We start from the raw sequence: 12,772 nt of genomic DNA, 5'->3' as shown, positions 1-12,772 counted from the left end.
AGGAAAAAGGTGGGGGGGAGAAGTGTTGGGGGCAGATAGAGAAGGAGGTAGAGGAAGAATGTGGGGTTCAGATAGAGAAGGAGATAAAGGGAAAAGATGGGGGTGAGAAGTGTGGGGGCAGATAGAGATGGGGGAGATAAAGGAAGAAGGTGGGGGAGGAAGTGTGGGGGGCAGATAGAGAAGGAGGTAAAGGAAGAAGGTGGGTTGCAGATAGAGGAGATAAAGGAAGAAGATGGGGGGGGGGGCAGATAGAGAAGGAGATAAAGGAAGAAGGTGGGGGTGGGGTGGAGAAGAAGTGTGGGGGGCAGATAGAGAAGGAGGTAAAGGAAGAAGATGGGGGGGGCAGATAGAGAAGGAGATAAAGGAAGAAGGTGGGGGGTGGAGAAGTGTGGGGGCAGATAGAGAAGGAGGTAAAGGAAGAAGGTGGGGGTGGGGTGGAGGAGAAGTGTGGGGGCAGATAGAGGAGGTAAAGGAAGAAGATGGGGGGGGGCAGATAGAGAAGGAGATAAAGGAAGAAGGTGGGGGGTGGAGAAGTGTGGGGGCAGATAGAGAAGGAGGTAAAGGAAGAAGATGGGGGGGGCAGATAGAGAAGGAGATAAAGGAAGAAGGTGGGGGTGGAGAAGTGTGGGGGCAGATAGAGAAGGAGATAAAGGAAGAAGGTGGGGGGCAGATAGAGAAGGAGGTAAAGGAAGAAGGTGGGGGTGGGGTGGAGGAGAAGTGTGGGGGCAGATAGAGAAGGAGGTAAAGGAAGAAGGTGGGGGGGAGAAGTGTGGGGGGCAGATAGAGAAGGAGGTAAAGGAAGAAGATGGGGGGGGCAGATAGAGAAGGAGATAAAGGAAGAAGGTGGGGGGTGGAGAAGTGTGGGGGCAGATAGAGAAGGAGGTAAAGGAAGAAGATGGGGGGGGGGCAGATAGAGAAGGAGATAAAGGAAGAAGGTGGGGGGTGGAGAAGTGTGGGGGCAGATAGAGAAGGAGATAAAGGAAGAAGGTGGGGGGGATGTGGGGGGCAGATAGAGAAGGAGGTAAAGGAAGAAGGTGGGGTGGAGGAGAAGTGTGGGGGCAGATAGAGAAGGAGGTAAAGGAAGAAGGTGGGGGGGAGAAGTGTGGGGGGCAGATAGAGAAGGAGGTAAAGGAAGAAGATGGGGGGGGGGGCAGATAGAGAAGGAGATAAAGGAAGAAGGTGGGGGGGGGGCAGATAGAGAAGGAGATAAAGGAAGAAGGTGGGGGGTGGAGAAGTGTGGGGGCAGATAGAGAAGGAGATAAAGGAAGAAGGTGGGGGGGATGTGGGGGGCAGATAGAGAAGGAGGTAAAGGAAGAAGGTGGGGGTGGGGTGGAGGAGAAGTGTGGGGGCAGATAGAGAAGGAGGTAAAGGAAGAAGGTGGGGGGAGAAGTGTGGGGGGCAGATAGAGAAGGAGGTAAAGGAAGAAGATGGGGGGGAGAAGTGTGGGGGCAGATAGAGAAGGAGGTAAAGGAAGAAGGTGGGGGGGAGAAGTGTGGGGGGCAGATAGAGAAGGAGGTAAAGGAAGAAGGTGGGGGTGGGGTGGAGGAGAAGTGTGGGGGGCAGATAGAGAAGGAGGTAAAGGAAGAAGGTGGGGGGGAGAAGTGTGGGGGGCAGATAGAGAAGGAGGTAAAGGAAGAAGATGGGGGGGGGGTGGGGGCAGATAGAGAAGGAGATAAAGGAAGAATATGGGGGGGGGGCAAATAGAGAAGGAGGAAATAAAGGAAGAAAAGGGGGTGGAAGGAGGAGATATAAGCTAGAGGAAGAGAGAAGGGGGAGAAGGAAAGAGAATGGGGAGAGGGAACCGAGCTGCAGCCTCTCTCCTATGTCTAGTCCCGGATTCTAGTATATCACAGTTGTATTCCAGGGTACACAGCGCAGATCTCCCACTAGAGGGCGCACGCACAGCTGTATCAGCCATTGAATGTACCGGTGACCTTTGGTCGCCATGATTCGCTGCCATGCTCCGTGTACTATTACCTCTCAGTCTCTGAGTGATACCAGACCACACGATATTTCCGTGTCACTATAAACATACCCTCCCCTTCTCCTCCTCCCCCTTCTAACCTGAACACTGCACACACCCCGCCCAGTCTCCTCTCTCCTCCCACCACCTCTCAACCCTTCCCCCCACAGAGCGCTTTAAACACGTGGTTCCCGGGTGAGGAGAGGTAGTTGTCATAGCGATGGTGTCCCCGCCTCCTCCCTCTCTAGTGGCGGAGATAAGCGAGTGGGCGGAGTGGCCAGCGACCCAGTGACGTCACGGATGTGTTCTGCAGCTGCTGCAGGGACCGGTGTCTGGGAGAGAAGCGGGCAGGTAACCTCAGCCGGGAGAGGGATCGGGGGGATGGGATGATCACATGATGGGCAGAGGGGACCGCTCGGTGTATGGAGTCCATCATGACACGTCCACTATTGCAGTACAGGATTGTGGGGGATTCCTGGGACTGACAGCTGGCCCTGACACTGTCATATGGGGAGAGTCCATACAGGGAGAAGGGGGATCCATGTTGGCTGCAGTGAGAGGGATCATTGGGGGAAAGTAGTGGGAATCCATGGCAGTCTATGAGGGTGACCTAGATAGGAGCAGTGTAGTAATGATGACGGGGATCTACGAATAAAGGGCAGGATTGGGGATCCTCAGTCATATGAAGCCCTCAGTGTTTCTAGTGTCACACAATTTGGGGAGATTCTTACCCCGACACTTGCTGTTTACAACTTTCAGTGCTGCTTTCCTGAACTTCACAGGAAACAGTGGACAGTGCAGTCTGAGGCAGTGGCGTCACTAGGGTTGGTGTCACCCGGTGCGGTAAAACATGGTGTCACCCCCCCCTCTGTCTAGGCTGCCCAGCACCAAGCAGGCAGCGCACGGCCACGGGGCGCACCCCAAACTAGCCCCTGTAAATGATAGTATAGGGCAGTATAGTGGCAGGTTAGGGTAGTATAGAGTGGTATAGTGGCAGGTTGGTGTAGTGGGATGGTATAGGACAGGTTGGGGTGGTATAGTGCATGTTGGGGTGATATAGGGTAGTTTGGGGTGGTATAGGGCAAGTTAGGGTGACATAGGGCAGGTTGGGGTGGTCTAGTGCAAGTTAGGGTGGTACAGGGCAGGTTGGGGTGTATAGTGCAAGTTAGGGTGGCATAGGGCAAGTTGGAATGGCATGGGAAAGGTTGGGATGGCATGGGAAAGGTTGGGGTGGTATTGGGCAAGTTATGGTGGTATAGGGCAAGTTATGGTGGTATAGGGCAAGTTAGGGTGGCACAGGGCAAGTTGGGGTGGCACAGGGCAAGTTGGGGTGGCATGGGAAAGTTTGGGGTGGCACAGGGCATGTTTGGGGTGGCACAGGGCAAGTTAGGGTGGCATGGGAAAGTTTGGGGTGGTACAGGGCAGTCTGGGGTGGTACAGGGCAGGCTGTGGTGGCACAGGGCAGGCTGGGTGGTATAGGGCAGGCTGGGGTGGTACAGGGCAGGCTGGGATTGCACAGGGCATGCTGGGCATGTCAGCTAAAAAAAAACAAAAACTGGATGGTGTCACCCCTCTAGCGGGTGTCACCCGGTGCGGACCGCACCCCCCTAGCAACACCTCTGGTCTGAGGTCAGTCTGTTAGTAGACAGGAGCAGGGGAGTGCCTTGTTATCCTAGGCTACAGGGCTGTGTGTTTCTAGTGATGCACACAGTGTAGGGAGTCCATGCATGTAAGGGTGGCTCCATAAGATGCTGCAAGAGAAAGGAGCCACCCTGAAGCAGGAACACCAGCTAAAACCAGAACATAAACAAGGATTAAAAGATGAGGAAGCTGCATACTAAGTAAGCGATTCAATCAGGTGCTGAAAGGGTGTACTGTCCCTTTAAGTGTTACTGTCCCAATAGAATGGGTGTCAGAGAGAGTGACAGGTGTCAGAGAGAGTGACAGGTGTCAGAGAGAGTGACAGGTGTCAGAGAGAGTGACAGGTGTCAGAGAGAGTGACAGGTGTCAGTCACAGTTCCTGTTTGTGTCAGTGATTGACAGGTGAGATGGCCAATCACTACTAGGATCCTGCAGCTTCATCGTCACCCCCGGGAGGATGGGGGCGCTAACAAGCCGGCAACACGCAGGAGTGGAAGAGGTGGACATGCCCTCAAGTTCCATCTACAGATACCCCCCGAAATCTGGTGAGTGCCGATCACTACTTCTATATCATTCCTTAAAGGGGAACTCCAACAGATAAATACACACATTCAATCCTACAGAAGAACGCTTTTACCTGCCAAAGGATTTCTATTGTTGTCTATCCAGTCTTAAAGCGGGAGTTCACCCATTTCTAAATTTTTTTTTTTTTCTTCCCCTAGATTCCTGCTCGTTCGGTCTAGGGGAATCGGCTATTTGTATTAAAATAGGTGCAGTACTTACCCGTTTTCGAGCTGCATCTTCTTCCGTCGCTTCCGGGTATGGGTCTTCGGGAGCGGGCGTTCCTTCTTGATTGACATTCTTCCGAGAGGCTTCCGACGGTCGCATCCATCGCGTCACTCGTAGCCGAAAGAAGCCGAACGTCGGTGCGGCTCTATACTGCGCCTGCGCACCGACGTTCGGCTTCTTTCGGAAAATCGTGACGCGATGGATGCGACCGTCGGAAGCCTCTCGGAAACCTGTCAATCAAGAAGGAACGCCCATTCCCGAAGCCCATACCCGGAAGCGACGGAGAGGATGCGTCTCGTAAACGGGTAAGTACTGCACATATTTTAAAATAAATAGCCGATTCCCCTAGTAATAACGAGCAGGAATCTAAGGGGGAAAAGTGCCCTCTAAGGGTGAACCCCCGCTTTAAGATTTACACTGCCCTCTCCTCCTGTCAGCATGCTGCTTCCACTGCAGCACATCTGATTGGCTCCCTTGATCCCAGACAAACTCAGGCACTTGCACTACTTGCATTCATAAAAACGCATCTCATTATGTATTCATTACAGAGCTGGATTCATTTGTGCCTTTTCCAACTGTTGGGGTTCACCTTTTTAAGCGGAACTAAACTCATCAATTTAAATGGTTTAAAAAACAGGGGATTGCCAACTGTCATATTTACTTGTGCTTCATCCAAACTGTCACATTTACTTGTGCGTCATCCAAACTGTCACATTTACTTGTGCTTCATCCAAACTGTCACATTTACTTGTGCTTCATCCAAACTGTCACATTTACTTGTGCTTCATCCAAACTGTCACATTTACTTGTGCTTCATCCCAACTGTCACATTTACTTAATTGTTTTATTTTCCATATTTATACTTGATCGCATCTTGCTATAATCGCATCTCATTTAAAGTCCCAATCTTCCATTTTTTAACCCTTGCAGGGATGGAGGCCCGTGGCGGTCTAAGCCACGTGCCTCATACAAAGTCCCAACTCCATTTTAAATATTTTTTTTAACTGTCACATTTACTTGTGCTTCATCCAAACTGTCACATTTACAAGTGATACTCGAAAAATTAGAATATCGTGGAAAAGTTCATTTATTTCACTAATGTAACTTAAAAGGTGAAACTAATATATGAGTCCCCAACACTTTTGAATGGCCTTTTCCTGACAATCCTCTCCAGGCTGCGGTCATCCCTGCTGCTTGTGCACCTTTTTCTTCCACACTTTTCCCTTCCACATCACTTTCTATTAATGTGCTTTGATACAGCACTTTGGGAACATTCAACTTCTTTTTCAATTACCTTTTGAGGCTTTCCCTCCTCATGGAGGGTGTCAATGAGGGTTTTCTGCACAACTGTCAGGTCAGCAGTCTTTCCCATGATTGTGATTCCTACTGAACCAGACTGAGAGACCATTTAAAGGCTCAGGAACCCTTTGCAGGTTTTATGGCTTAATTAGCTGATTAGAGTGGGACACTTTTAGGTAGATTCAGAAAGAGTTAGGACGGCTTATCAGTAGATAAGCCGACCTAACTCGGAATCTACGCCGACCTAAGTTTAAGCGTATGCTCAAATAGAGATATGCTTGAACATATCTAAGATAGGACGGCTTGCGCCGTCCTATCTTAGATTGCAATTTTTCGGATTTGGCCGCTAGGTGGCGCTTCCATTGCGGTCGGCGTAGAATATGTAAATGAGTTGATACGCCGATTCACGAACGTACGCCCGGCCGCCGCAGTAGATTTACGCCGTTTCCGTAAGGCATTAGCAGGCCTAAAGTTATTCCATCTATTAGGTGGCATAACAATGTTAAAGTATGGCCGTCGTTCCCGCCGCGAGATTCTAATTCTTTACGTCGCTTGCGTAAGTCGTCCGCGAATCGGGATTTACGTCCGTAATCCACGTCGAAATCAATAGGCACGTGCGGCGTACTTAGCCGCAATGCACACTGGGAAATGTAGGTGCCCGGCGCATGCGCAATAAAAAAAAAAAACGCCAAAAACGTGAGGTCAAGCCTCATTACCATAAAACACGCCCCCCTCCAACACATTTGAATTAGGCGCCCTTACGCCCGCCGCATTTACGCTACGCCGCCCTAAGTAAGGAGGCAAGTACTTTGAGAATACAGTACTTGCCTCTCTTACTTAAGGCGGCGTAGTGTAAACACGCTAGGCTACGCCGCCTTAGATCTGCGCGCCCCTACCTGAATCTACCTATTTGAGCCTAGAATATTGCACCTTTTCACAATATTCAAATTTTCTGAGATTGTGGATTTGAAGTTTTCATGAGCTGTAAGCCATAATCATCACAATTATGACAAATCACGGCTTGAACTCTCTTGCTTTGCATGTAATGAGTCTATATCATATATTAGTTTCACCTTTTTAAGTTGCATTAGTGAAATAAATGCATGATATTTGAATTTTTCGAGTATCACCTGTACTTTTGCTTCAACCAAACTGTCAAACCATCAAATGCCTGGTGTCATAACTGATCACATGGCAGCTGCAGATCACACAGAGGTGAAGATGGCTGCTTCCTTGTCTAAGAAGGATGTGAGGGTTTAGTTCCCCTTTAAGTACTGGTTCACACCACAAAAAACACACTGCAGATCTGTTCCGGATGAGTTTCTGCATGCACATTGTTTTTGTCGCATTCTGGTGCAGGAAAAATGCAGCATGTTCTATTTTTTCTCTGGAACTGACTACACCGGCATGAACTATGCCTAAAGCAGGACTGAACACATAAATCTAACAGTTTCCAAAAACAGTTGCATTCAGGGCTGGTTCACATTCGAGACGCAGTCCGGGTGCGTTCTAGATGCTTTTCTGCATGGGCATTTTTGATGCAGTCCAGTGCATTTTCCTCTCTTTTTTTTCTAAACCTTAAATAAGGACATGTGTGTTCCAGTGCATTTTTGGTGCGTTCCAGTACAGCCCAGTGCAGGAAAAATGCTGCAATTTCCTTTTTTTTTTCCTGGAGCTGCAAGCGCTGGTGTGAACTATGCCATTGAAAACCATTTAACCTACTTCCCATGCATTTTTGATGCAGAAAAAAACCCCACACTGGATTGCATGTGGTGTGAACTGGCTCTCAAGGCATGCCATAAATGACAACTGTCACAGTTGGGTGTACTGTCAACTGAACTGTCAAAGCTATCAAATGGCGGGTATCATAACTGATCATGGGCAGCACCATGGCAACTGCAGATAAAACAGAGGCCAAGATGGCAGCTTCCTTGGATGTAAAGCATAGGAAGATTTAGTCCCATTTAAGACTGTAGACTTGGGGCCCTTTCACACGGAGCGGATCAGTAATGATCCACCTCCGTGTGTCCGTACAGCTCAGCAGGGATCCTCCGTAAAATCCCCGCTGAGCTGGCAGCTGACAGGGTGGTCCCCGCACACTGTGCAGGGACCGCCCTGTCTTTCTTCCACTCTCCCCTATGGGGAATCGGATGAACACGGACCGTATGTCCGTGTTCGTCCGATCCGGCAGACGGAAGAAAAATAGGGGTTTCTTCCGTCCGAAAATGCGTATATTTGAGGAGGCGGACAAATTACGTGTGTCAGCGGATGGTCATCCGCTGACACCCGTAATCACATAGGGACCAATGTATGTCCCGTTTTCATACGCAACGGACGGATGAAAATGCGGACATACGGTCCGTACGTGTAAAATGGCCCTTAGGGCCAGTTCACACCAGCTACAGTTCCATGCTTTTTTTTTTTTTTTTTTTTTCTGCACTAAAAATGCATGCACAGTGTTTTCCATGTATTCCAATGGCTCTAGTTCACACCATGCAATTAGTTTCTGGTCAGTTTCCAGTGCAGAAACTGACTGCATGGTGTGAATTAGAGCCATTGCAATACATGGAAAACACTGTGCATGCATTGTTGGCGCAGAAAAAAAGCGCACAGAACTGCGTCTGGTGTGAACTGACCCTTAAAGTGGAGGTCAGCCCATACTGCAGCTGGTGACTTTTAATAATCAGACACTTACCTGTCCAGCGATGTCGGCACCGCAGCTGATGTTTCCATCAGCTGTTGGGTGCTGCCGCTGCCATTGCCTGTAAGGGAACCCGCCAGTGCAGCATTCAGACTTTACGCTGGGTTCCTACTGCGCATGTGCGATGCTCCGCTGCGCTCTCTTCTGGCCCGGTGGCAGGGGAAGGAGGAGGGAGCCGAGTCGCTGACATAATTCACTGCGCCTCTGTCAGGTATATACACTTTTTGGGCCAGATTCCCGTACATCCTGCGGCGGCGTCGCGTAAGCAATTTACACGACGCCGCCACTACTTACAGGAGCAAGTGCCGTATTCTCCAAGCACTTGCTCCGTTAATTTGCGGCGGCGTAGTGTAAATGGCCCGGCATATGGCCGCGTAATTCAAAGGGGGCGGCTTGCATTCAAATTAAGCGCGCCCCCGCGCCGATCGAACTGCGCATGCGCCGGGCGGAAAAATAGCCCAGTGCGCATGCTCCAGCTCACAACGGAAAACGTCAATCACGCCGACGTGAGCGTCATTGACGTAAAGTCGTATTCGCGGACGACTTAGTAAAACGATGTAACCGACGAAAAAAGACGACGTAGACCCGACGCCATACTTAACATGGCATACGGCGGACTGGCGTAAGGTTACCCCTCATATAGCAGGGGTAACCTTGCGCTTACGGAAACGATGACGACGCGGCGCAAATTTGTTCGGGAATCGGCGTATCAGGCTCATTTGCATAGTCAAATGAGAACTGAACGTAAACGTCACCTAGCGGCCGGCGTCGAATTACATCTAAGATCCGACGGTGCAAGTGACTCGGAATTGCGGCGGTATTCGACCGCTAGCGGTGCAGTTTTACCCCCACTAGTGGCCGAAAAAGGGTTAATGCCGCCGGCAATGCGCCTCTGCAGAGCCACAGTTTCCTATTCCTATTTCAATGGGAAGGAGCGGTGGAGGAGTGGTAAACACACGGCTCCTTCACCACTCCAAAGATGCTGCTAGCAGGACTTTTTTCACCATCCTGCTAGCGCACCGCTCCAGTGTAAAAGCCATCTGGGGTTTCACACTGAAGAGACAGCAGCCACTGTTTCAGGTCAGTTTGCAGGTGCTTTTTTTAGCGCAATAGCGCCTCAAAACGCCCCAGCGTGAAAGGGGTCTGAGCCAAAACACCAGGATATGGATCCTTAGTTTAAAAAAAGTGACAGTTATTTTCAGCCATGTCCAGTGATATATAAAAATAAGTTACATGGCAGAAAATATAGCGCCTTATGCTTGTGGAAATCTGCTGGGCCTGCATCCCTTTAGACGTGTTCCTATTGGAAATGTCTCACCAAAAATGAATTTTTTGTTGCAGGGGATGCCTGAAATCTGACTTGTATGTTAGGCAGAGTTCTGTTTTTTTTTTTTTTTTTTTTTTTTTTAAACCTTTGATTTGATTGGTATAGTTCTGCTTTGAAATGTAACTAAAAGACATAAATGCCTGTCCAATGATCCCTCTGGCACTGGCATCTTCTCCTGTATACTGGTTTTCAGGCCTCTTCATTGGCTGGCGTGGAATGACATCACTCCTTTGCATGTGCTAGCCATTCCCAGCACACAGGATCAAGACGGCTGCTGTAATCTGAGCTGTGTATGCGCAGCTCAATATACATTTCAGAGATCGCTGTGGTCAGGTAGGTGTAGTTTATTGCAGCAGAGACTTTCAAGGTCTCTGCTGCAATAAAAAAGCCTTCCTGCACTGAACTTCCTGCTTTAAATATTACACGTTGTGCATGCATGCCGTTTCCTTTGATATGATGTAAAGGTGCCATAGGTAAAATGTATAGATGATGCAAAAGGTTGCATGTAGGTCTTTTATGTATGCAGAATTGTTCAGAAGTGTGTGTGTATCTCCATAGATGATTCCCTGTACAATTGCAGTGGCTGTGCAGCGGAGTAGCGTCTCCTCTGACTGCAGTGTCCTTGAATACGGTTACATAAGGAAAGTTTGCACTGGCTGGCCTTCATTCCCTGACAAGCCCATCCTCCGATCAGGGAGCCTTTCATAGCTGATTGGATAAAGCTGCCCATACCCTATACAGTCTGATCATACACATTTTGTACAATTGCCTTTCGCTTTGTAATACGAAAACCATCCTTTTATAATCAATTCAGGTCTTAGGCTGGCCATACATTATACAATTTTCATATTCAATTTCCTTTACCTTCAACTATGTAGTGCCAGGGCCTGCCTGATTGCATACAAATTGAAAGTGTTTAGGTTTGGCTTTGGTAAATCAAAAGGAAAATTGAATAGGGAAATTGTATAATGTATGGCCAGGCTTACTTTGCATAATTGACGGTAGAGCTAAATAAGGACATTGTACAATCAGGATTGTATAGTGCTCGGTCAGGCTAAAACAGATTATATTTGAACGTTTAATTGATTCCTAAGTTTCCTGCTTAACCAGGATTATTACTCCTAAGGACTCTTTCACACGGGCGGCCCACTCAGGTCCGCCTGCCAGTTTTTTAGGCGGACCTGAACGGGCGCTCCGTGCTCCTCTATGGAGCCGCGGGAGTCCGCCTGCTCCCGTCAGCTCAGTGGGAGATCAGTCCGCAGATCTCCGCTGAGCCGACGGATGACAAGCTTCTCTCTGCTTACTGAGCGGGGAGGGGCTTGTCGGGCACCGCTGTCTCCTATGGAGCGATCTGATGAAAACGGACAGCATGTCCGTTTTTCATCAGATCTTACCCGATCTGATCCGCATGGGGACGTGGCCCCCATACGTCTGTTTTTGTCGGATGTCAGCGGACATGTCTCCGCTGATATCCGACGCTCCATAGCGATGCATGGAGCGGCCGTTCAGGTCCGTGACAGACGGACCCGAACGGCCCGTAGTGTGAATGAGGCCTAAAGCAGAACATTGGGCAAATGGCAATAGAATCCAAATTTTGGAGCTGATGTATCTGTTCACCCAGATATGAGAATTGCACAGCCATAAAGCTGATCTGTGTAGTTCTATCTGTGTAATCTCTCTTACCTTGTACTGCAGCCTGCTCAGATCTTCAGGATTGGGTGCTATAGACCTGGTTTGATCCCACCTGCTGATTCACATAGTCATAGTGGCTACATAGCCATCCCCCATTCAGCCCGTCAATCAAGCTCGCTGTTTAGCTGTGTTTAGCCCAACACCTGTTGCCTAAGTCATTCCCTAAGCTAGGCCTCAGTCCATGTTCTCTCCTGTGGGCCTGCATTCCTGCTTCTCTGGTTACTGACTTTGGGATGTAGTTGACTACTTGTATGGCCTCTTCCTGTTTCTGAATTTTCCTGTTTACTTTGTACCATGTTCCGTAGTCAGTTTGCTTTATGTACAGCAGTACCCTCTACTAAAATCCATCAACTCCTGTGGGGTGCTCTGATGAAGATCCGTGACATGTATACACACTCCATCTAATGTGCATAGAGGGCCCACTATCCCATATTATTCCCAATACCTACCACCTAAAATAGACAGCCTGATGACTTTCCCTTTCTCTACTGCATTTAAAGCAATACAGCTAGGTCACCTCTCCCCCAGCCTATGATTGGACATCGAAGGAGCAGCAGCAGACAGACACATTCATCTCTTTGCTCTCACTTCTTGTCAGCATGCTCCTTGTTAATACATGAGAATGCAGGATACCTGATGGGTTCCACGTGCTTAGAGCAGGGCTTGACAAATTTTGCTTGAAATCTAGGAGCCAGCTAAAAAAGTTAGGAGCCAGGAACACGCCCCGTCCCGCCGAGATCGCGTGCAGAAGCGAACGCATACGTGAGTAGCGCCCGCATATGAAAGCGGTGTTCAAACCACACATGTGAGCGAGAGCAATAATTCTAGCCCTAGACCTCCTCTGTAACTCAAAACATGCAACCTGTAGAATTTTTTTAAACGTCGCCTATGGATATTTTAAAGGGTAAAAGTTTGTCGCCATTCCACGAGGTAACGCAATTTTGAAGGGTGACATGTTGGGTATTAATTTACTTGGCGTAACATCTTTCACAATATAAAAACAAACTTTACTGGTGTCTTATTTTTTAATTAAAAAAAGTGTATTTTTTCCCAAACAAGTGCGCTTGTAAGACCGCTGCTAAAATACGGTGTAACGGAAAGTATTGCAACAACCATTTTATTCTAGGGTGTTAGAATAAAAAATAATATATAATGTTTGGGGGTTCTAATTAGAGGGAAGGAGATGGCAGTGAAAACAGACAGGGGAAGCTCCATTAGCATTGCTGGTTGTCTTGTCATACCAACCAACGGGCACCACAGGATGGCGCCAGATCACAGAAGGAAGCACAGGCCTGCAGAAGGCCGCAAAGCCGTGGCCTCAATTATCGGCCGGCACGGCCTGACGCGATCACGCGGCGGG

General features: G+C 48.9%; 1 protein-coding gene across 4 annotated transcripts in view; it reads left to right on the top strand.

Annotated features, from left to right (window-relative positions):
• Positions 1 to 2,219: 2,219 nt before the first annotated feature.
• The window catches only part of RNF157 (ring finger protein 157), a 130,633-nt gene continuing 120,080 nt past the window's right edge, over positions 2,220 to 12,772 (top strand). For all 4 annotated transcript variants that reach the window (XM_040330058.1, XM_040330057.1, XM_040330060.1 and 1 more), the window contains exons 1-2: positions 2,220 to 2,314; positions 3,997 to 4,149. In XM_040330058.1, coding sequence (XP_040185992.1) covers positions 4,062 to 4,149 — 88 coding nt within the window. In that variant the 5' untranslated portion in view covers positions 2,220 to 2,314; positions 3,997 to 4,061. The remainder of the gene's footprint in view (positions 2,315 to 3,996; positions 4,150 to 12,772) is intronic.

This window comes from Rana temporaria, chromosome 12 (genome assembly GCF_905171775.1).
Source record: "Rana temporaria chromosome 12, aRanTem1.1, whole genome shotgun sequence".
Lineage (NCBI taxonomy): Eukaryota > Metazoa > Chordata > Amphibia > Anura > Ranidae > Rana > Rana temporaria.
Note: the sequence above shows the minus strand (reverse complement) of the source record. Positions and strands in the feature narration are given on the sequence as shown.